Genomic DNA, 25321 nt, shown 5'->3' on the forward strand with positions numbered 1-25321 from the left:
CATTCAGTACTCCAACTTCATCGCTCAGTGCATCCTAAAGTGGCTGCCAGCCTCGTACTGATTCGTTTAATACAGCTGGGCTTTGCGTTGTGTGTGTGTGCAGCTCAGGCAGTGGCAGGCCCATCAGGAGGAGGTGGCCGAGCTGCAAGCAGCCATTGCTGCCAGACAGCAGGAAGAAGCCGAGGCCATTTTGAAGAGGGAGCAGGAAAAAGAGGCAGCCTTGCGGGCATATCAGAAGGAAAAGGTAAACCTGTCTGCATCCCTCATACACGGTGGAACCCCTGAGGTCTTAAATTCACAATTTGACTGAAGAATTTGGGAAATATAATGAATATTGAAAAAAAAATCTACACACTCTTGTTCAAATCCCAGCTTTTTGTGATATAAAATGAACGGAACTAATAATTCATTGCAAGACTTTTTTTTCACTCTGAATGTGACCTACGAAATATATCTATTCGATCGTCGATGGGGGGGATTTGGCGGTTAGGCAGTAGTGCCTGGCACCCTTGCTCCTCTTCTCAGATCACTGCCCTCTCTCGATTTTAATCCACCAGATCGGTGGATCAAACGGGGTAAGGCCAATAACTGCCAGTCGGGGACCTGGCAGTAATAGTAACAGGGGCGAGGTGGGTTCTCTCTTAGTTGCATGGTGGTGCTCCTGAGGGCGGGTCCCCCTGGGACTGGATGACAGCTTGGCGTTGGGGGCTCCCTTCTCATTACCTGTGGCCGATCCTTGGGTCCCCCCCCCTCCCACACACACACACCGCCCGCATTATCTTTTTCTTGTCGGGTGCCCCAAACCGCCTTCCTTTCCAACAAACAAGGGACATTGTCACGCTTTCAGGCTGGGCAGGGACTGTGGGTGTAGTATTGGGGCCACCGGGCCAACAGTTGTCCAGGCGCCATGCTGGGGCCGGTAGACTGGCCCTGGTCCCTCGGCATGGGACATGGCCTATCCATCGGGCCCAGTCCTGTCCTCAATCAAATAAGCAGGGTCCTTAGCTTCAGTTTTGCAGGACTGCTCTGTCTGTCTTTTCGCATATGCAATTCACTTACATGCGTTCGCAGGCACACCCCCCTGCTGACACTCTTTCCCTGGGTGTGGGGCCACTCACGCTCACTTATTCCGACATATCGTTCATGATTATCCAAAGTTGCCTGGGTATCCCCTCACTTCTACTTTTGTCCAATAGCCTTTTATAATTCACTTAGTCAATCCCACCAGACTTCACTTGTACAGCTGGGTTCACAACCCTTGTCCTGCATGGCTCTTTTCCTGTCCTTGTCCTGTCCTTCCCCATGCAACACCCATATTTGTTTCATTGTTGTAAATGTGTTTACTTATCTCCTCTTGTTTACTGTTAGTGCTTTGTCTGTTGTCTTTTCTGTTTCTCCGTACTAGATACGTTGTTCTGTTCGACTGATCGACTCAATAAACCTCTACTACAATAGTGTACTCAGAAACCACAGCGGAATCTAGAAAACTTCACTGTGACACAGTAAAACTGTTCCGGCATAAAAGATTTACAGATCCTCCTTTCTGCTCGACCTAACAGCCGAACAGGACAATAAATAAACAGAATGTAAATCTCAATTGATTTTTTTTTTTTCAAGAAGAGAATGAACTGAGATCATGTGGTCGCACAAGTTTACGCACCCTTATTAGTTGGGATGTGGCTCTGTTTGAAAATAATCACCTTCAAACGCATGTGAAATGTGAGTGAGTATGCACACACCTCCCACCATTTAGAGTCCCGCTAATTAACTCCAAATCAAGCTCAGTTGTTCTGGTAGGCTTTTCTTGATTTTTTTTTTTTTCTTTTGTTTTGGCTTTTCGAAGCCCAATGGTTTTGTGTTGACCGTTTATAATAACCTCTTTCAGTTGTATAACGCCCCAATGCTAGCTTGTTAATTCTCAACAAAGCTATATCCCAGTTATACTCTTGCCTATACAACTACTTGATCTAGTTGTTAAATTTTACTACCCATCTTGGAAAAAAAAAAGTCATCACAAAAACCTGGCATTTGAAAAGGACTGTGGAGGTATGTGGCTGTTTTCAAAAGTAAGCAATCACATTTAAACTCGTTAAAAAGGAGTCAACGCACATCCACCACCAATTAAAGTCATTCTGATAAAAATTAAATAAAGTTCAGATGTTCAAGTCGTCACTTCATTTTGCACATCACAAAAAGCTGTCATCTGAACAGGGTTGTGTTGCCTTTTTATATCCACTGTAGGTGATGCATTTGCCTTATCGGCCCTTCCATCCATCCATTATGTACTGCTTTTCCAGGTCGAATCGCGGGGGAAGTAACTTCAGCAGGGATACTCAGGCTTCCCTTTCCCCAGCCACTTCTTCCAGCTCTTCCGGGGGTATCCCGGGGCATTCCCAAGCCAGCCGAGAGACATCGTCTCTCCAGCGTGTCCTGGGTCGTCCTCGGGGTTTCTTTCCGCTGGGACATGCCCGGAACACCTCACCAGGGAGGCATCCGAATCAGATACCCCAGCCACCTCATCTGGCTCCTCTCAATGCGGAGGAGTAGCAGTTCGACACTGAGCCGTTCCCGGATGCCAGAGCTTCTCACCCTATCTCTAAGGGAGAGCCCGGACACCCTGCAGTCATATTAGGGATTTGGGTTCCCCATACTCCTGAAGAACCCCCCACAGGACTTCCCGAGGGACACAGTCGAATGCCTTCTCCAAGTCCACAAAACACATGTAGCCTTCGAGGATCCTGCCGAGGTTGTAGAGCTGGTCCTTGAGAGAGCTCCTCTCCAGTACCCCTGCGTAGACCTTACCAGGGAGGCTGAGGAGTGTAATCCCACTATAGTTGGGGAGGACCACCGCCCCAGTCTGCCAATCCAGAGGCACTGCCTCCAATGTCCACGCAATGTTGCAGAAGCCTGTCAACAAGGACCAACCACAACATCCAGAACCTTTAGGAACTCCGGGCGAATCTCATCCACCCCCGGGGGCCTTCCACCAAGGACTTTTTAACCACCTCGGTGACCTCAACCCCAGTGATAAAAGATAAGAGTACCCAGACTCAGCTTCCCCGTAGGAAGGCGTGTTGGTGGAATTAAGAAGGTCTTCGAAGTATTCTCCCAACCGACTAACAGCATCCCGAGTTGAGGTCAGCAGCGCCCTGTCCCCACTATGAACAGTGTTGACGGTGCACTGCTTCCTCCTCCTGAGACGTTGAACGGTGGACCAGAATTTCCTCGAAGCCATCCTGAAATCGTTCTCCATGGCCTCACCAAACTACTCCCAGACCCGGGTTTTTGCCTCAGTGACCACCGAAGCCACATTCCAGTTGGCCAGCCGGTACCTATCAGCTGGCTCAGGAGACCTACAGGCTAGAAATGCCTGATTGGACTCCTTCTTCAGTTTGACAGCATCCCTCACTGTTGGTGTCCACCAACGTGTTTGTGGGTTGCCGCCACGACAGGCACCGACCAGCTTACGGCCACAGCTCCAGTCGGCCGCCTCAGCAATGGAGGCGTGGAACATCGTCCTTATAGGCCCTAGGTTTTTTTTTTTGTTTGTTTTTTTTTCCCAAAACTGTTGTCTGTCTCCATGTGGCCTGCGATTGGCTGGAAACCAGTTCAGGGTGTACCCTGCCTCCTGCCCGATGACAGCTGCAATAGGCTCCACCACTCCTGCGACTCTTGTGAAGATCAGGAGCTCAGAAAATGGATGTATGTCTTTTCCGAGTGAAAACAAAACTAAGAAACGTGGCGTTAATCCAGATAATACGATGCCCCCGTCTAGTGTCAACTGGGATAGGCTCCAGCTCACCCTTGACCTTTATAAGGATTGTATGGATGGATAACAATCAATTAATACATTTATAGTATTTTATCCCCATAGCAAATGTTGTCAAATGGCAATCACTGCTTTTTAATACTACTAGAGATAATGTAGGACAAATGGAGGGACAAAAAACTGAAGGGTAATTCAATTTTATCATAGTATAAATTTCATACCGAATGACACGTTGCGAGGTATTTTATCATCAATAAGTCATCGTGCTTGAATACCAACTTCCCTGAAAAGGAACATAATCGTGCAGTAGTGTGACTGTTTAATTAAGTCTTTCCCTTGGGCTGAGGCACTATGATTAATGAGCGCGTTTACCAAGCATTTGATTCCTCATAATTTACCACAACAGTCAGCCAGACATTGAAATATCATCTTGTTTCCGCTTTTTACATTTATCTGATTCCGACCTGTTCGCAATCAATAGGACACGAGACCGTCAGATTTGGGGGCCCAGCATCACCACCATTCCTCGGGCTATTGTCGGCCTCTTTATTCTTTAACGTCTGCAGTAATGTTTTCCCCCCTCAGCTCCGGAAATTTCATTTGGCGCAGCAAAAGAGGAGGGAGGAGCTGGAGCAGAGAGATCAGGAGAGGCTGGCTAAGCTAAGGAGTGCCATGGAGGAACAGGCCAGGCAAGATAAAGAGAGGTCAGCAATGCATTGTGGGATCTAGCGTTTTCACCACTTTCACCACCTTCTAATCCTTGCTATGTCATGATCTACTATAAAATGTGTAGCATGGATGCCTTGTCTCTCCAGCAATGACCTCTCACCTCGGATCTGGTACACCCTGTTTGGCCACTATGCCATACTAAAGCAAACTTAAATACACCATACACGTCACATCATAATACCACCATACATGTTATAGTATACCAAGCCATCTCATAACCTTACAATACATGGAATACCATGCAAGCCAAGCCATCACATACTTTGCCATGCCCTACCATACAATACATTCCATACTTCTCAACACAATTTCATGCCATACTGTACCGTATAATGCCATGCCAAGTCATACCATGCCAGAGAATACAGACTACAGCTACGTCTTGAAATATCTAATGTGTCTTTAATTACTGATGACCTCAGATACTGCATGTCAACCCTAATCAAAATATTAAACTTTAAAAATGTAGTTAGTTAGCAGCGTGATCATATAAACTGCAGACATTCTAGTACTGCACCAAACAAGCCACTATGACAAAATATGCGGTATATTTGTGACATAAACACATTGGTATAGAATTTTTGAACAATATAAGGATACTAGTTCAGACATGGTGAAGCAGCATTTAGCTATTATGCAGCACAAAAAGGGAATAAATTCCCACCAGAGGTAACGTCAGCCCCAGGTGTGAATGTTTTCAAATCCAGGTTAAAAACTCTCATGTTTTAAAGTATTTCCACTTTTCAATGATATTTCTTGCACTCTATGCTGTTTTATTGTACTTTTTTCCTGATGTTTTATTTTTTGGGATTTGAATGCTTTTAGCCTGTGAAGCACATTGCGTTACCTTCTGTACAAAATGCGCTATACAAATACATTTACTTTGCTTTGCTTTAGTAATGTGGGAATGCTGATGCAGGTACAATCGGGCAAACGGTGCAGAGAGTCATCAAGCACTAAAGTGTCCAGTAGTGATAATGCTGATCAACAACAAATATGCAAATAGCTCAGAATGGTGATGCTGCAACACTAAATACGTTAATGCAAAAATCGCCAAAATGCATTTTTTTTTTTTAATATATTGATTGCCTAATATATTTTTTACCCGTAAGTAGTAATGGATAGGCTGACAGACGAGGTTAGACTGGATTCCCCTTGGACCATGATGTTCGCAGATGATATTGTGATCTGCAGTGAAAGCAGGGAACAGGTAGATGAACAGTTGGAAAGATGGAGGTACGCACTGGAAAGGAGAGGAATGAAGATTAGCCGTAGTAAAACAGAATGTGTGTGCGTGAATGAGAGGGGCGGAGGAGGAAGAGTGAAGCTCCAGGCAGAAGAGATATAGATAGAAGGTGGATGACTTCAAATCCTTGGGGTCAACAATACAGAGTAACGGAGAGTGTGGTAAGGAAGTGAAGAAACGGGTCCAAGCGGGGTGGAACAGTTGGCGGAACGTGTCTGGTGTTCTATGTGACAGAAGAGTTTCTGCTAGGATGAAGTGCAAAGTTTATAAAACAGTGGTAAGGCCAGCCATGATGGACGGATTAGAGACGGTGGCTCTGAAGAAATAACAGGAACCGAACTTGAGGTAGCAGAAATGAAGATACTGAGGTTCTGCCTCGGTGTGAACCGGTTGGATAGGAATAGAAATGAGCTCATTAGAGGAACAGCCAAAGTTGGATGTTTTGAAAACAAGGTTAGAGAGAGCAGACTTCGATGGTTTGGACATGTTCAGAGACGAGAGAGTCAGTATATTGGTAGAAGGGTGCTGTGGATCGAGCTGCCAGGCAAAAGAGCGAGAGGAAGACCAAAGAAAATTTTGATGGATGTTGTGAGGGAGGACATGAGGACAGTGAGTGTTAGAGAGGAGGATGCACGAGATAGGCTTAGATAGAAAAAGATGACACGCTGTCGCGACCCCTAACAGGACAAGCCGAAAGAAAAAGAAGATATTTTTTACTGAAAAATTTTACTCTACACTCTTATTTTAAGACATTTTCACTTTTTTTTATTCTTCTGAAAAATGTGTTTTAAGATACAAGAAATTATTTTAAGAATCTTTTTAAGTCATTTCATACTGGTTTGACTGGCACATTTGAAAAGGTCGTCATGTATTTTTTTTTCACTTTTTTGAGCAGTCTTTTTTTTCAGCAAACTTAAGAAATTCATGCAAATAGGGATGCAGCAATTGGAATGTCTGCTGTTTTTTGTTGTGCATTGTTTGATCGCGATTTATGATGCATAGCGTCAAATGTGATTTGCTTCGTATTTCGATCACCCCATTCAGTCACATTGTGGTGTATGAACGTATCCACTCTGGATGTGACAGTGAATGAAAGGAGGAATCATGAGACCTGTGGGGTATAAAAACAGATAGCAGAGCACAGCACACTGACAGCCTCATAAAAAGCTTGAATGCTTGGAGGCGTGCTGTGTCAGGAGCGGTTTAATGTGGGTGTGTGTGTGCGTGTGCGTGTGTGTGTGATTGCGGCACGGTGGCAGATGGAAAGGAGGGCACGTGCGGGTCTAAAGTCTTCACCCTCTACACTCTCCCCAGGGTACGCTTCCGGGCAGAGATGTTGCAGCGGCGCCAGGAGGCAAGGGAGGCCAGTGACTTGGAACGTCAAAGGGAGGAAGCAGAGAGGCACAACCGTTTGGAAGCGCTCCGAAACCAGGTGGATCATTATGAGCCTTTACCCCCCTTAAATGCATTGATTTGAGCTGTGACTGGAATACTAGACTCAAAAGACTTGCAAAAATCTTTAATTTTGTACTGGGGCATCACTGCCACCATTTGGTACTAAGGGTTAGACTGTGTCTCCACTCAATCCCAACAGTCTAATTTAGGGTGATGCAAAGATGAATCATTAAGGTCCCTAGGAAACATTTCTCAAAAGAGTCAAAAGAGCCATTTATTGAGGTCATTCATGTAATAATATTTAAGTTAAAAATACAAACATATACAATATAATTTCCATTTTGAATAAAAATAAATAAAAGTCTTCATCATCATCTCATCATATCTGCCCCTAAAGGTACAAAAAAAAAACAATTTAAACATTTGTTATAGCATCAAACAAAACTGAACATTATTGCCTTAAAATGTTGGTGTCTGATTTGAGTAGCTTCTATCCACTTTCAATGCAAATTGTGTTTACTTCAGGTTGCCGTGGTGGCTGGGTCTGATTCAGACAGAATGATGGGAGACACTCAGTCTTGGCGGAATCGAAACTTGACTGTCAAAGAAGTTGATATCCAAAGGCCTCTCTTTGGACTCCACACTTACACAGATGCACAGGTAAAACTTCTGTTTGCATTGAACAGCTACTTTTCTGTCCAAGTATAAAAAATGTTCATATATAAAATTTCAAAAAATTTTTAAAAAAAAAGTCTGCATTCTACATTTATACAGACTCTTGACCCACACAGATAATGAAAAGAAAACAGCCAAATGTTTGGTGAGTGATACTGTCCCCTGGTGGCACAATAGGGCCATGACTGAAATGAATGCATTGCACAGCTCATATTTAACTGAATAGCAGATCTGCGTCAACTTTCTCAGGTGCAGGGTTCAAATATTCCTCTCCTGTGTAGAGTTCTCCCTGTGCCTGTGTGCTTTTCTTCAAGTACTGTAAATATAAAAGGTCTACACATCATTGTTCAAATACCAGGTTTTTCTTTCATTCATTCACTCAGTCATCTTCCGTTAAGCGTATCCTCACTAGGGTCTCGGGTGTGCTGGAGTCTATCCCAGCTACCTTCAGATGAAAGCCAGGGTACACCCTGAACTGGTTGCCAGCCAATCGCAGGACACTTCTAAACAAGTATTCACACTCAGATTCACACCTACAGTCAATGGTCTTCAATTAATGCATGTTTTGGGGATCTGGTAGGAAACGAGTGCCTAGAGAAACCCACGTAAGCACTGGGAGAACATGTACATGCCCCAGGGGCAGGGCCAGGAATCGAACCCAGGTCCTCAAAACTCTGAGGAAGATGTGCTAAACAGTCATTTATTACCAGGGTTTTGTGATTTAAAAAAAAAACAAGATGGCAATAAATCATTCCTAATTTTTTTTCACCATTAATGTGACCTATGGTTAGAGGACCAAGGTTAGAGAGAACTTACTTCGATGGTTTGGACATGTGCAGAGGCAAGAGAGTGAATATATTAGTGGAAAGATGCTGAGGATGGTGCTGCCAGCCAAAAGAGTGCGAGGAAGACCAAAGAAAAGGTTGATGGAAGTTGTGAGGGAGGACATGAGGACAGTGGGTGTGAGAGAAGAAGATGCACGAGAAAAAGATTACACGCTCTGGTGACCCCTAACGGGACAAGCCGAAAGGAAAAGAAAAAGAACGTGACCTATGACCTTTACAACTCTATGGAATGCTTATTTGAACATCTATACTTGGTGTTGATCAGAGGCACTTTAAATGGTGGCAATTGCGTGCTGACTTCAATTTCACATTAGTTTGCATGTGATTGGTAAATTTACTCAGTTGTTTATTTTTACTTCCCCACTCGAAAAGATGTGCAGGTTACAGATTACATTAATGGTGGGAAAGGTTTTGAATGTATTTATCTTGGGCTGGCGGCACAGTCGCATAGCTGTCGAGCGTTAGCCTCGCAATTTTGAGGATCGGGATACAAATCCTGGCCCTGCCTGTGTGGTGTTCGCATGTTCTCCCCGTGCCTACCTGGCTTTTTTCCAGGCGCTCCGGTTTCCTCCCACATCCCAAAATTATGCATTAATTGGACACTCTAAATTGCCCCTAGATGTGTTTGTGAGTGCGACTGTTGTCTGTCTCTAAGTGCCCTGCGATTGGCTGGCAACCAGTTCAGGGTCTACCCCGCCTCTGCCCGTTGACAGGTCCAATAAGCTCCAGCACTCCCGTGACCCTCGTGAGGATAAGCGGCAAAGAAAATGGATGGATGGATGGATGGATGCTTAAAATAATGCCAGGTTTTCAAACGTGTGTTTTTTTTCCCCTCAAGCTGTTGTTTCACCTGATAGCCTCTGTGTCCCAAAGGGGGACACTTTGAAAAGCACTTTCACTTTCACCAACCTTTGCAGCTGCTTTGTCACTTGTCTCTGAGCTCTAAGCTCCAAATAGTTTCAGGCTCACCCTTTTTTTCAATTTATTTTTTTTACCTAAAAAATGTCATTTATGTTTTGCTTTATCTTTCATCTGCAAATGACCACTGACCCGCACAGCAGCAGATATTATGCAAGCTTTTTGGCAGCTTAAACAATGTTTGCCCTCGTTTTTACAGACTGTTATGAACTGCCTTGAGCTCAAGGCCACTGGTACTGTCTGTGGTTGTTCTTATGCAACAATGACTAATGATTTTCTAACTTGAAAATACTGAGTTGTAAACCATGGGATGTCAGGCACAGTATAAATCTTAACTTGTCTTCTCTTCTGTTTTGTAGATTGTCGCTGATCCCAGATTGCGGGTCGAGCAGGCCCTGAGGGATGCTGGCTTGCACCACACCCAATACGCCCAAGAGGTCCTGGCCCAAATCAAGCCACCCAAACCACCACGACGAGACACCAAATCTGAACTCCAGTTTTAAGCATGCAAGTTGAATGGTTAGCTTTTAACTGTTATTGATACAAAAACGTGTTTTTTTTTTTTTTTTTTTTGCCAGAGATATTACTTTATGATTAATATGCTCCTTTCAAGGTAACACAATATTTTGCACCAATGGTTTTTCCATGTAGTGCAGCCTTAAAAATAATACCACTGCAAATACCCCCACAGACTTAAGTACAGTATTAAAAAAACAAACCAAAACAAAACAAAAACTGTACTTAAATGATTCATTGATTTAAGATCTGTTGCCCGAGGGCCAAGTACACAAGTAGGACAGCACCACCAGGGTGTGAATGAGAAGTGAATGAATAATGCATGAAATTGTAAAATGTCCTTGAGTGCCTCGAAAAGTGCTTTATAAGTGTATACATTATATATTTGTATACCACTTCTGTATATAGCACTATTATTACTAAAAATAATAAATAAAAATGTTTTCTTTCAGGACACTCAAAGATGCACTCTATCGTTATCATAAACATAAAAAAGCCCCTCGTGAAAAAAATCGTACACTTGTGGCTTGAGATGCAAGTTTTTTTAGCTTTCATTCAGACTATTTTTTGCTTTGAATTCATAGCAAAAATTTGACAAAAGAGCACGTATGGTGTCATTGTACTTAGTTCAACTCACTTCATACCAAGTATTTTCACAGATAGTGAATCATTCTTGTTCTTCAAAAAAATAGCCCTAAAAAAACTTCAAGCTGTTTATTGGCACTCTAGTTGAATTTGACTCTCAAACTAAAAAATGGAATGAGGACTTTATACAGATGCAGAAGTGTAACAGCGGTGTGATAATATAATTACACATTTACAGTTCTTCACATCACTTTTCTGTCTTTTCCAAGTAAAATATAACCACTCCCTACAAAAAAATACACTAACTGAAATTGTGAATCATTTTAAACTCACCTGTACCAAGACTAGGTGGTCAATTTCTTTCCTTCACCATTTGAGTCTGAGATCTAAGAGAAGGCTGTCTGGAGCAAATCCTAATTAATAGATGTGTTCTATTTTCTTGAAACCTGCCGAAAATGTATTAATTTAACAGTATATTTAGTATTGTGATGAAAGTAGTGTAAGAACTACAAACGGCACCTTGTTTCTAATATTTGACCTCGCTCATGTAGCTAAATATGGTAACCACAATATGGATTGCCACTCTTTGCAAAATTTCATCTCAGTGTCTCAATGCATTTTGATGACATCCCTCGTTTTACTGTTGATGGAGATGCTTCCAGCCCACAGCTGGGGGGTGTACCAGAAGCTCAAAACTCAAATACTGCATATCCCAAAAATACTTGTTGCTTAACATTTAAAAGGGTAAACAAACTGGCTTTTTGGTGATATATATGTAGTATGTTTTTGGAATGTGAAAGGAAGGTTGAGTACATTCAGAAAATCCACGCAAATGTGAGGTAGCATGCAAACTCCACACAGAAAGGCCAGAACCCAGATTTGAACCTCCAACCTTCGAACTGTCAGGCTGATGTGCTAACTACTCGTTGACCGTCCCACAAATTTTTAATGATTCAAAATATGTTTACTATGTACAACAAAATAATCAAACTTGCAGTTATTCTAATCCAACAAAGATACACATTTTGTAATATCCATAACAGAAGCACCAAAGTGTGACACATTCAATGACACAACACAAATTTAAATGCCTTTTACATCATATTTAACTTAATCAGTGCAAAGTGTCTCAAAACCACAAATGAACATTAGGTACAGTATATACACACACGTGTCATATTTATATAGATTGATTTGAAGGTGTAGAGCTTTTCAGACAATCTGTCCCAGGCGTTTCTTGATGAAGTGGGCCACCAGGGCTTGTGGTCTCTTCTGGTACTCCACCAGAACATCATGAGGGGACGTAATCTGGTCACCCTCGAAGCGGTTCAGCAGTGTGACACAGATGACGGCCGCTAGTAAAATAAAGATTTAAAAATCAGTACTTTCGGCATGTGTAGCCTTATGTGGGGAGTCTTCAGTCACGCCAAAATTGAACCCCAGGACCTGTGAAATTTGAGAAATTGTTGTCTACTCAAAATTGGTTTGTTCCATCAAATCCCTTCCACCTCTGCCGAACTCCCCTCTACACAGAGCAATACGCTGCTTAAAATTGATGCACATTCATGGGATAAGTAGCAGGTTTAAACCAGCAGATGTAGAACATTCCTTATGTGCACCCCACAATACCAGCTCACGATTATCATTGCCATTATTCATTGTTCAAGGTCCAATTTGGGTATTTTTTATGTACTCATTATATATATTAGGTTACGCCAGGGGAAGAAAAAACACTTTGTGTTTATATAAAAGTGCTGCTATATCAAAATGAGTTGTCTTCCCACAGAAATTAGTATTGTGACTCAGCACCCCTAAACCTCAGATCCTAGAATTCCTCCTGATGGTTACGTTCCAACAAGTAGCTTTGACATGGATTCAACAATGCCACTGAAATTCACCTTTGAGATCACACACGCGACACATAGCTGCAAACACAGTAGACTCCATTTCGATGTTCCTCACTCCAGCCTCGTACGCTTTCCTCAGATACTCCAGTTTTTCTTCATGGGAGAATGAGCACAGAGCCCCATCGAGTCGTCCTTGACCTGAGAAGCAAAAGATCCTCACCGCTTTGTCATCATGTACATTTGAACAGCAGGTAACGTGGCGTCGACGTACCTTCGTAAAAATCGTGGGTGCACATGGTGTTTCCAATCACAGTGGGGAGGTTTTGTAGCTCTTTGGAGCACTGCAGAAGCTCCCTCGCCACACCTTCGTCCAGTTCTGTGCTGCGGGTGATCACTTTACCCAGAACCACCTGCTCAAACTGGGGCCGGAAGGAGTAGTCCACAGCCTTTTCCGTCACCACCACCGTGCCTGGAGCCAAACCTGGACAAAATAACACGTTACTCTTCTTCAAAGTGACTTTTTTTAGAATGTTGTGAGTTTTGGAAAGTGCAGGGTGAAATCTTTACCGACTCCACCGGATGTTCCCAGACGAAACAGGATCACGTCCCTGCAGTGGGCATGGTGGAGCAGCTTAATGAGCTCATGCAGCATTATGGAGATGGACGGCACACCCATGCCGTGCTAAAAAGAAAATACTGTTGTAACACCCACACATGCCACATACACTGAAACCCTAGACATTTGTGGTTCGGCATTCATGAATTTAGTGACCTTTTTTTTGGGTGGGGGGGTTGAAAAACATGCCTTTTGCTCTTACAGTCTTCTGTGTAATTTCAACGTCATATAATTTTGTATTTTATTGCAAGTGTAAGGAAGCCATCACTGTTCCTCCTTCTCTCTGTCTGATATCGTATAATCAGTTTAGTGTGAGACAACACAAGAGAGGTTTGTGGTTGGTGCTGCGTCAGTTGCATGAGGGAGTTAGATGATAACTGCCTGTTGATATGTGCGTAGATCTCCTGGCTCAAGGAAAATTGTCACCAGCCAGCAGGTTGGGTTTGAAGTGTCTCCCACTTGCTGTTTTTCTGCTCAGCCCAAAGCCAGATCTAATATGACAGTCACTGGGTCTTGGTGCTGAGGAACTCTGATTAAGCGAGGGCAGGAGCTTCATTTAGTCAGGTCATGGCCTCCAATAGAAAAAAAAGTGCTTTTCTGCCATATTGTATCATCTATAGACAATTTTAAACTTTTTTTTTAAGGTGGTCATTGATGACCCGCTGAGTTTCACTATCCGCAGTGCTACTTGGTCCCTATTCCAACCATTTTTCGGGCCCAAAATATTGTTTTAAATGTACTTTACCATTGATTTAATGACAGTACATGTTACTATTGTGAGAATAAAATACCAGATTTCTAAAGTGGAACTGGAACTGGAAATTCTCATGTACAAATTATAAATTGGTGTCTTGTATTTTTCAAGAACAGACCAGAGGAAATTAATTAGAACTTGATTTTAAAACTTTGACCGAAATTATTTTTTTAAATTTGTTAAAAAACTTCTATGCTCTTCATTCTTCTTCATCTATTTTCTATGACACTTGTCCTCATTCTGGTTGCGGGAGGGATGGAACCTAACTTTAGCCAAGCAGTGTAACAATTGCTTCCTCACACTTTGAATGAGCTCTGTTTTCTCTCGAGAAGAATACTTACACTTATAGAGAGCACTGGTCCAACTTTATACATGCAGTAGCGGTCGGTTCCCTCGCAAATATCCTGGACTTCTGCTGGGTTTCCAGACAGTTGCAGCTCCTGGTGGATGAACTGGGCGAAGGCCTTCATGCGATTTGCACTGCCGCCAACGCACACAAACTGTGAGAGAGAATGTCATAACGCAACTGTCTCAAACATCTGGAATCATGGGATTCATCTTCAATATATTGTAGTACCTTAATGTCACCAAACATTTCTGGTAGGTTGTGAGACTTGGTACTCAAGCTGAAGTGGTAGAGAATATCCTCTTCCATGGTGTCCAAGTAGGGATTTTGCACTTGAACCTGTTGTCTATAAAAGGCAGAGAATTCCACTAATTAGTTCATTGAACTGAATTGACTTTGCATCAGGATCACAATCATCGCATTTTCTATTTCTGCCAAATGGCGACACCCAAGAAACAGTGCATAGAAGGATCTTCATTGCATTTCATTTCAAATCATCAAACCTAAAGCCAAGCTCGATCTACACGTAGTGACAACCAAGAATTTCACAATCCAGCATCACCCATCTTTCTAGAACAAGTGACTCAAATTTGGGAGCGAAATCTCTTCATCGTCTGTTGACTTGAAAGGTCCCCTGGAAATGGCCCAAAAGACTATAAAATGCCCTTTTTGAACCAAAATAGCAGAAATCCAGTCTCTGCAGTCTTTGTTTGTGACTTTTTTTTGGGAGGGTGGGGGTCTACTAATGATAGACAAGCATATCAAATGTCATGCCAATTATGGAAACTAAAGCCAAATACACGTCTCTGAAAATGACCCTAAATGACACTCGCTGTCTTTAAAGTATGGCTTCTTGAAACTTTTTTTGGTGGTTTCACTTATGATACACTCATGATAGACACACCAACCAAATTTTGTGTTAACTAAGGGAATCTTTGTATAGGGGCTGAATTTTCAAAAAAAAAAACTATTTCTGAACTTGCATCCAAATGCCAATTTGGGGGTAATCACTCTTCCAAATTGCAAACCTTATTAAAACTTTGCCAAGATGAACCAGCTACAGCATTTGTTGAGTTTTTGAGTATAGAAAAATCCAAAACAATAGTAATTACAAAGGGGGGGAAAGGATTTTGAAGACAGTCCTGTTAAAACTGGCTTAAAGCCTCAAAAGTGATGAAATAATGTCTTCAATTGTTGCATTTTTGCCAAATTTAGCTTGCAAACCGAAAAAAAAACTTACTTGATGTATTCACTGTGATCGTTCCCCATGCAGTTCAGAAGAATTGGTGCCATGAGTACAAGAAAATCAAATTCAACTTTTCCAAATATTGCTGTTGCTTCTGCCACTGTCTCAACTGAATTTTTCTCTCCCAATCAAGAGCTGATATAATGATGACCTGTCACCTCTCTGGTGATTGGCTGGGCAAGAGAGGAGTAGCATTCACTCGCTCACAAAAACATCCCCTGACCCTAACTGGGAAACGATAAGTCTCGTGTATGTGTGTATACCCTCGGAAAAAGGCAGGGAGTAACGAATGTGTTGGGACATTCTACTTTGACTGGGAACACTCCGATAACTATTGACCCTGGTTTGTCAACACAACCACATTATGTCAGCCTGCACAAACGCAACCAGAGCAAATACTGGACATTGCATCACGTTCAATAGATGTGACCTTTCCATTGCACACGTCGTCCCCGTCTTGTTCTTACAGTGTGTTTTGAGTTTGGACTGCTGAGAGTAGAGCCACAAAGCACTTTTAACTTGTGCTTATTTTGGTACAAACCACCACAATTGTCATGACACTTATAATAGAATTGCCGTTATTTTTTTCTCAGCGGCTCGTATATGGATAAATGTATATATATGCTACATGTAATCTTGCTGACAATTCTTGTTGCCTTTAGTTAACATATACTTCTCTATACAGTACTGCTGATAGATCATACCGCTGTTTTTTTTTTTCATCCTCAACTGCTTATACAGTAAATAGAAAATATGTTGATTAATCTCTAGTGTTTTATTACGACATTACATACAATACTGCTATTTATTTTCTGCTGTTCACTGTATTTTTTTCCACTCAACTGCCGGCAGTTACTTCCGGTGATGTTTGTCATCCTCGACTTGTTATACATGGAAAATGTGCTGATAAATTTGTAGTTTATTTTTCCTACTTGCAATGCTGTCGGCTCTTCCTGCTGCCTGTTCAGTTCTGTATCTTTGTATTTATATCTGTCTGTATAGTAATTTCATTACAGGGTAAACTTTTTTTTTTGTTTGTTTTTTGCTACTTAGCGAGCTGTGTTTTTGTTCAAATTTGTTTCTGTATATATCTATCCATGTACACTGCTGTTGTTTACTTTGTCCTCAAGGGCTCAGTCAAAATGTTATTTTTTTTGCTACATAAAATGTTGTAGAATATTGTTGCTGCCTTTTGCTCACCTTTACTTCACTCAAAGTGACAGTAGCAACATTGGTAGATTTTCTCCTTTTGAAGATAAATCTGTTTGCTCACGACATGGACTGATAAACACCAAGGTTTAGTTACCCTTCATCTAACCAACAATTCTTTACTGTAGGTCTCCTGAAAGTTAATTTATTCAAAGCATGGTTCAGATCAGGCAATGATTCTTAAGAATAGTAAACCTAAAACTGGTGTGTGCTTTTAAAGTTTAGGGCAGATTTGCCTTTAACCAAAACCTCCATGGCATGGATACTTGACTAATTTGGTCTGGGGGAAATCATTAGCAAAGGGGTTCACATATTTTCTCCAAACTGCACTCAATGTTTGTATTGGGTGTGCAATAAAGAAACAACAACTTTTTGACTAATTTATGTCAAAATGCATCTAACGTCAACGGATTCACATACTTTATTCACTTCTCTTTTTGTGTGCTCAAAGGAAAGTGTTGTAGAAATATGTTGTTAATTTCACGTCTTGATCGCAGTCATCTTTTGTGTACATTTTATTTCGAGACTTTTTTTCCATTGCATATTATGACACCAGCACCATGGACATACGTGCTCTTTTGCCCTCGCCTGTACAGTTTTGTGTCAGTTTTCCTCTGGGTGGGGGTTTTGACCACTCAGTGACACAGGCCAAAAGTTACATGGCAAAGACCAGCTGTGAGTCAAAGCAAACAAGCGGCTTGTACCCTACGTTTGACTCGAGTCCTCTCATTTATCGGCAATTACATTTTCTAGATCTACATAATGCAATTTTAAGCCCACTGGACTATAACGTACTGTATTGACATGTAAGAAGATTTCAGAAAGTGACATTTACAGTGCACTAGACCACCCCCCACTGATCAAAGTGCAAGGATAATACAAACCAAGCACATGTTTTTATTATATATAATATATATATGTGTGTCTGTATATTGAAAACATGCTATCGAATCTAAACCAGAATGAATACAAATAAGTATCTCTCTCTCTCTCTCTCGCTCTCTCTCTGAGAGAGCGAGAGAGAGAATTGACTTTGAATTTGATTGAACTCAATTTCATTTAGTTTTAGCACTTCTTATGTTTAATACATTTTGTGTTTTGTCCCAATGTTTGAATATTTTTTTAAAAGGATGGAAGACCAAGATTTTATTTAACCAGCACTTTATGTTTAGATTCATTTGTTTTTGTTTGTCATGATGTTTGAATAGTTGCTGTAGACCACTAATAATACAATACAGGATTTCATCTAAGTAATGGTGTACTGTATGTGGGTATATGTACAGTACAGAGAGAGAATAGCAGGCCATCTGAATCCGATGTAATGCAACAGTTCCCTCTAGTGATCATACACCCTCGCAGACTTGTGCGCCTTTGTTTACATTCTGCGTGTCACTGTCTCTTACTGTGCTTAGATGACCTCTCTGGACAACTTAACAATGCACATCCATTTAAACTGTATCGGCCAAAAAACCACAATCACATTTAGCATCCACAAGGAACATGAAGTTAAATGGATGCACAAAATGTAATGCATGCATCCATTTTCTACAGCACCTATCCTCAGGGCCACGGTGAACTGGGGCAAGGCAGAATCCTGTACACTCAACCAATCACAGTGGAAACAAACAGTATGTGTGCCCCCCACCACCCAAAAAAGACAAACACAAAAGGACACGGGAGGGTGGACCACGTTGTACACTCCTTTGACATAAAAGACAACTTTTGTGATAGGCTACATTTTACTGATTGATTTTATTATTTTTTCAGATTCATAAAGTGTTGGGTAATTTACTTTTTTTATTTAGGTTTTTCTTTCATTAATTTTATTGATGCATAGTTAGTTAATTGCTTTAGTTAACTTAGTTTATTTCATTTTGGTTGTTTTCCTTTAGTAGAGTGCTTCTCAACCCTGAACTGGTTGCCCAAACCCAAATAGAGACAAGCAGCCGCACTCACAATCTTATCTAGGGGCAATTTTGAGTGTCTGATTAATGTAGCATATTTTTGGGATGTGGGAGGAAACCCACGCAGGCACGGAGAGAACATGCAAGCTCCACAGAGGTGGGGCCAGGGTTTGAACCCTGGTTCTCAGAATCTTGAGGCCAACGCTTACTTTATTACATAATATTTGAAATTATTTTAAATTTGTATATCGTTCAGTTACTTTTTTGGTCATAATTTAGTTTGTTTATTCTTTGTTTTAGTTCAGTTATTACCTTGTTTAATTTGTCAGTGACTTTTTTTGTTTGTTTATATTGCATTACATTAAAGGTGCAGAAAAATGGATAAACGTTATCTTCGCCTTTTTACAGATGAGCTTTTACGTTTCATTCCATGTATAACGTTTGTCTCTTTCCAACGAAATCCACCTAACTTATTTTTAACTTGTTTCTCAGACCACTATCATTATTAATCATTTCACAATTGTTCCATACATTTCATTTATTGAGTTTTCTAAACATTAACTTTTACTCTTTTATTTCTTTGTCTTGGTTGAGTTATTTTGTTTTTGGCTTGAGTGTTTCGGATTTGTCATGATCTTTCATCTGAGATGACACGCTGTGGTGACCCCTAACGGGACAAGCCGAAAGGAAGACACATTTTAAGTTTAGTCGTTTTGGTCTGATTCAGTTAACCTCCGTTATAAATACTGTACCGTAGTTCCATGTTGGTTCCGTGGTTTTAAGTTTATGTTATTATAGAGTGGTTGCTTTGTTCAGCTCAGTTCGTTTTATTTAGAAAGTGCATGTCGATTGTTTGTTTTAGTTTATTTTTACATTATTTTCGTGTACTAGTGTAGTTTCATACATATCACTTTTATTTTGTAACTTTTTGCCCCGAAAATACTTAGTTTTAACTTGAAAGTATTAACCGGTAGCTCACAACAACCGGGTCATATTCGGATTTCGCGGCGCATTGTGGGAAAATGTAGTTTTAAGCAAACTTCCTGTCTGAGTCAAATCTGCTTCCAACCGTGTCTCCCGTCCTGTCTTCCTCCTCCGCCGCCTTCGTTCACGAGTGGGACTGACTTGTGAAGAACTCCATAGTGCTGCAACGTAGGAGGCAAAAATAATGTCCGTAGTTTGTCTATTCGAAACCGAAGAGGGCAGGTGAAAAGTGAATTTGACGAAGCCGAAGCTAAGCGAGTGAGTGCGCGTAAGTGGTGGTTGTGGTGGAGCGGGGGGAGGAGAAATGTTGGCGCCGCGTCGCCGCCGCCGCAGCGTCTCTGACTTGGGGGAACAGACTGGCAATTGTCGCTGAACGTCTCCGTGAGATGGACGACTCGCTCCGTTCGAGCACCCTCTTTTGAAGCACTTTAAAACGAAACTCCAACGAGGTCAGTGTCGTCATGGCGTCTGCTGTTGCGTGAATGTATTTTTTATTTTTTTTACTCTATTTCCCCTCTCCTTTATTTTATGTGAGGGTGTGAAGTTTGCTAGGAAGGGAGCTTAAATATTGGGCCTTTCTTTGATTAAAGCCTGTAAAAACACGAAGCTTGTCACGTCTACACTAACACGACTCAGCATGTTACAATTGTTTTTTTTCAGATATTTTTAGATAAATGCCTCGAGCCACGTAACTTGCAAACCCCAAACAAGTCTTCTACATTCCCAGAGTTGTAATTTCATTATGCAGCTTTTTAAAGTTGGCAGCAAGTTGCGACTCGAATGTGTATTGTCATGCAAACAGTTCTTTTTGGTAGGGTTGTTCCTGCCTCTCTCTGTGTGTGTGTGTGTGTGTGTGTGTGTGTGTGTGTGGTGTGTGTGTGTGTGTGTGTCTCATCATCCCACGCTGGGCACTTTTTTTTAACATCACAATCTCACAGTTCTGCAGGGGTGGAGGATGAGAAGTTGGTGGAGGTGAATGGGTTTACACTACAATTGGCAGACTCATTGGAAAGATGAATTGATGATAGATTTTATTATTGCAGCACAGACCAGAGTAGGTAAATTAATTGGAGACTCAAACTTGCCCATAGGCGTGTCTGTGGGTGCAAATTGTTGTTTCTATGTGCCCTGCAATTGGCTAGCAACTAATTCGGGGGGTACCCCTCCTCATGCCCAAAGATACCTGGGTTAGTCGCTTAAAGTGAGCTGGGATAGGCTCCAGTACTCCTGTGGCCTTTGTGGGGTTAAGCAGCTCAGATAATGGATGGATGGATATTTTGCAAAGAACCAGTTTCCATCCAGAGCTGGAACAATCTTTTATTATTATATTTATTTTGCTTTTTTTTTTGTTTACAGCAAGGACCTGAGTAGATGAATCTAATTAGGACTTGGAACATGTCAAAACATGCATTGTTTATTGTATCATTTGATCTATTTTGCAAGGGACCAGATCTTGAATAGTTGTGAACTTTCTTTTTGCTGCAATTCGATGGAAGACTATGTCCAGATTAGGTAATGTTTTTTTCTCAAATTGATCCTCAACATCAGTGCTCATTTAGGTCTGTTATTTTTTTAACAATATGTTGGGGTTAAGTTTTGGAAATGGCGTGAGAACATTAACAATACAATTAGAAGTGCAACAATCAACTGAATTAATCCGTGATCAGATTAATGGACAACCATTTTCGTAATTGTTTCGAGGCGTATTTTAATTTAAAATGGTCCTAATCATGCCTGGGAATTTCAGACATTTACAGAGTAAATATTCTCAGATTTTTTTTTTTTTTTAATTCTTTATGAAAGCAGACTGATTATCTTTGGGTTTTATCTAAGACATTTGGGAACCTCAGATTTTTCTTTTGAAAATAATTAACGTTTTTGCCCATTTTCTGACATTTTGTGGAAAAAAACAGAAGTAAATCATAATTTAAAAAAATCTGCATTTTCTACACTGTCAATTGGAAATAATATACGGTTTAGAGTTATTGGTTGGAACTTAGATGTGTTTATTCAAATCATTGACTAATAAAATAACGGTCATGTTCTATCATTATATACAGCCCCAGTCTCTTTTGCACAGAACCCGGTTTTTAATATATCAAAATTGTTCGTTTGGGACAAAATATGGATTAGTATGTATTTTTGCAGCATTGTGCCAAAAATTTGGGCCCAGAATGGTCCTCAAATGTGTTGCAAATGGCATCTTGTGTCATCCATTATTTAATGTCCAATATTTGTTGCTTTGATGTCTCATGTTGATATAGTTTAATGTCTGAATCCATTTTGTGGGGAACCTGACCATTTTTTTGTACTCGTACTAACTGGGGATTAGTTCTAGTTCTTCCCATTTCACCCAAAGATAGCTGAGATAGGCTCCAGCACTCCTGCGACCCTTTTGAGGATAAAATGGCTTGGAAATTGGACATGGACATCCATTTTCTATTTTGGTTACCCTTTTTAAGGATTTCTAGAACTGGACCTTATCCCACCTAACTTTGCAAACCACCACCCTGGACTGGTCACCTGTCAATGACGGCACACAAAGAAACAGAAAAACATTCACCATCACTTTCACACTGTCACTGACTGGGAAGGAGCCTGATTCCTAATATCAAATGAGTCTGAATATGGAGCTAATATACAACGTTCAGGGAACCCTGGATTGAAGACCTGCTGATGATGGCTTCATTAGGGAGGCGTTGATTCTAGCTGCGACCGTTCCCAGATAATTGCGCTGATTAAAAGACGTGTGAACGTCTCACACCCAAGTGTTCCAGGCGATGGCTAGCATCATTGCGTTGCCCGCCCCATCCTGTAGGCACACAATCCCCCCCCCCACACACACACACACACCAGACACAAACATACATTAATCAAGTTCGTATGTCTGGGGATTACTTGATTGTGTTCGTACTTGATTACACATCTGATGTACTGGATTGAACTTGTGCCAAACAACGTGGATGAGACATGCTAGATGAGTATTGCCTAGTGAAGCTATACTTAAGGGACAAAACGTAATCAGTAGACTTGGCTTGAGTCTTGGACCCTTTTTCCCGCTTAGCACGGCTCGAGTAGCACCTGTTAGTTTTCCTCTGGCAATTTGTAGTATACATTGCCATGTAAAAGTATTGGCCCCCTCTTCAAATTCTTATATTTTTGCAGTTTCCCAACTTTGTTTAATGTTCTATGTCTTCTCTAATGGCTCTCCCAATGGCTCCATGGAATGTTAAAGCTTTAGGAATGGCTTTTGTAACCATTTCCAAACTGATCGATGTAAATTACTTCATTTCTTGGCTGTTCTGAAATCTCTTTGGATCGTGTCATTTTGATTGGTGTGGTTATCAGGTTTGGGTGTAATCTGTGAAAATTAACCAAAAATTCTGAATAGCCTCAATTATTTCACGACTTAACGAGGTGTTAACTTTGTCACAAAGGACAACTAACTAATGAATGTTTTTTTTCCTTTAAAAAGATCGGACTTTGAAGGGAGTATTTTAAGAACAAATGGACTTTGTCTATTTACATTGGTTTGGTCTTACATGTTAAAGTGGAGAAACTATTTAAAAATTATTTCAGTAGTGGGGCAATACTTTTTCACAACACTATCTATTTGGTAGTTGGACTTGCACGTTTACTAAGCTGATAATTTATATCTGTGGAGCGACAATCCACCTCAGCCCGTTTGTTTGAGATGGACAGACAATAGAGAGACAAAAGATAGATTGAGAAAACTGGATAGAGGGCTTGAGCAGCTGGAGCACTGATGAGAGAACAATGAATGGGTGGTACAACAGACTAAGCAACAACAGTATTAAGGCCATTTTATACTCCCGGAGTCCACAACGCCTGCATTGTATCATGTGACCTACGCATTTTCCCCCTCACAGCACCTCTGCCTAGCTTGTGCGTAGTTTGCAGCGCACACGTCAGCAAAAAAACGCGTGCCAAAATAAAAAATGCTCATCTCTCGTGTTTTGCTCGTTTTAGTCACATGCTGTGATGATGTACTCAGCGGTCCTCCCAGCTCCATATAGGGCCTACACCACCACCACCTCGATCGATTGTGAGGTCCATTTATTGAAGTAGACGCTCTTGCACGGTCCCCATTGTTATTGCTTTGTTCCTTGTTATGGAAAGGAAAGTAAAAACAGCTACCGGAAAATATCCAAAATGTGCTGAGACAACTACACATTGTGTTGTCCTAGCCATTAACAGCCTTTGCGCACCTCTGATTTGGAGAAGAACTGCAACACATTTTCAAAACTGTGCATGTGGGTTGCACTAAAGTATATCAGTCACTGTGATTTGACGGGTGCGTATGCAACCGCGCGCCATCGCACTCGCAAATCTGCACAGTCGAGTACGAAAAATCACAGATGTAAAATTTAAGAGTAGAAATACATAGATATTGAAAGACGTCTCATGCGTTGTGTAGTCTTGACCAAAGTTCCCTCTGCACTGCGCCACTGCGCTATTGCGCATTTGTCGCACACACTCAGCGCACTTTAAAACCAATCCAGCGCAGTGAACCACAACCTGACGATGTGTTTTTTTTTTTTTTTTTTTTTTTTTTTAAACACAGAACCACGGTCTCTAACAACAAGCTGCTGTTCAGCCTACTTCTAATTCCTAGTTTACCTCACACCGGCCCCCTCCGCTCTTAAAGTGGTACACTCATAATTACAAACAGAACCACACCCATCGGTTTATATCCGCGGGCATGACTGACCACACTCGTACATTTTTCAAATGTGAATGACTGACTGGTATATACAAAAGGTTTGAGTCTTATGCTGACAGTAACAACACAGGATGGTTTTTGACTACCTGAAAATGAGACCTGATTTTATATGTTTGTATCCAGTCACATTTCACCCATTTGCAGTGTCTCAGCTTTGGGTGATGCAGTATTATATGCCACAGTCTCGGCCTTTCTGCAACAGTCTCTTCTATAAAATGAAAATTGTTTCCTTGCGATCACAAAAGAAATCAATACAGCAGGTCCTTCTTCTCCTTCATCACTGATGTGTGTTTGCGTCTTGTTTGGGCTGATGTGTTCAGTGTGTCGTGGTTTTGCTGCTTCCCGTGATACTATTTACAAGTGGAAAAATGGTTGCCCCGATACTAGCCATGTAAAGCATTGACTTTCAAATGGATTATCAGAGAGTGGTCCTCATACTAAGTCTTTCTTAATCTTCATCTCAATAAAATCTGAAACTGTCATAGTTACATATCGTATGCAAGTCTGCACAACCTCAAAGATACAGTAAATTAAATCAGAAAACCCCAGCTGTTCGAGTGGTGTATCGGCCTGCAGCAGGCCCTTTAAAAATGTTGCCATTGTTAAACATGAAATCAGCATTTATTTTTTTTTTTGCAAAAAAGATTTGCACCACCATCATCATTCCCCCTGCCATACAGAGCTGATGCACTGAAAAAAAAATCTGAAAACTAAAAATGAAGAAACTTATGACCACAAACAGAATCCCCAAAAGAACTTGGCAATTAGCGAATTTAAATTCATGGCTATTACGTACTAATCTTTCTACAAAGCCAATCACTTTTTTTTTTTTTTAACATCAGTTGATACTGATATATTTTACATGATGATATGAAACCATGTTATTCTTAAACATTTTTTTAAACATTTGTTTTCTGTCAAAAGTTGAACGTGAAATTGTGCATTATACAACTTTGTCAGACAAAGGTTTAATCATCCACACAAATCTCTTAT

The 25321-nt window shown here is 41.1% G+C and overlaps 3 protein-coding genes across 5 annotated transcripts in view; 2 read left to right on the forward strand and 1 right to left on the reverse strand.

Annotated features, from left to right (window-relative positions):
* Window positions 1–12802, forward strand: part of LOC133511801 (coiled-coil domain-containing protein 148-like) — a 43872-nt gene extending 31070 nt beyond the window's left edge. For all 3 annotated transcript variants that reach the window (XM_061840750.1, XM_061840752.1, XM_061840751.1), the window contains exons 11-16: window positions 104–244; window positions 4355–4473; window positions 7059–7176; window positions 7665–7799; window positions 9937–10096; window positions 12665–12802. In XM_061840750.1, coding sequence (XP_061696734.1) covers window positions 104–244; window positions 4355–4473; window positions 7059–7176; window positions 7665–7799; window positions 9937–10080 — 657 coding nt within the window. In that variant the 3' untranslated portion in view covers window positions 10081–10096; window positions 12665–12802. The remainder of the gene's footprint in view (window positions 1–103; window positions 245–4354; window positions 4474–7058; window positions 7177–7664; window positions 7800–9936; window positions 10097–12664) is intronic.
* Window positions 10879–17653, reverse strand: LOC133511803 (uridine phosphorylase 2-like). The gene is made up of 7 exons (XM_061840753.1): window positions 15482–17653; window positions 14473–14587; window positions 14237–14395; window positions 13093–13207; window positions 12797–13006; window positions 12577–12723; window positions 10879–12033 (listed from the first exon to the last, which is right to left on the reverse strand). The coding sequence occupies exons 1-7, from the start codon at window positions 15532–15534 to the stop codon at window positions 11891–11893; spliced, it is 942 nt and encodes a 313-aa protein (XP_061696737.1). The 5' UTR covers window positions 15535–17653; the 3' UTR covers window positions 10879–11890.
* Window positions 17654–19610: 1957 nt separating this feature from the next.
* LOC133511908 (activin receptor type-1-like) overlaps window positions 19611–25321 on the forward strand; it is a 36812-nt gene continuing 31101 nt past the window's right edge. The window contains exon 1 of the mRNA XM_061841002.1: window positions 19611–20033. The gene's annotated coding sequence lies outside the window, so the exon portion shown is untranslated. The remainder of the gene's footprint in view (window positions 20034–25321) is intronic.

The sequence above is a fragment of the Syngnathoides biaculeatus genome, chromosome 14, assembly GCF_019802595.1.
Source record: "Syngnathoides biaculeatus isolate LvHL_M chromosome 14, ASM1980259v1, whole genome shotgun sequence".
In the NCBI taxonomy this organism is placed as follows: Eukaryota; Metazoa; Chordata; class Actinopteri; order Syngnathiformes; family Syngnathidae; genus Syngnathoides; species Syngnathoides biaculeatus.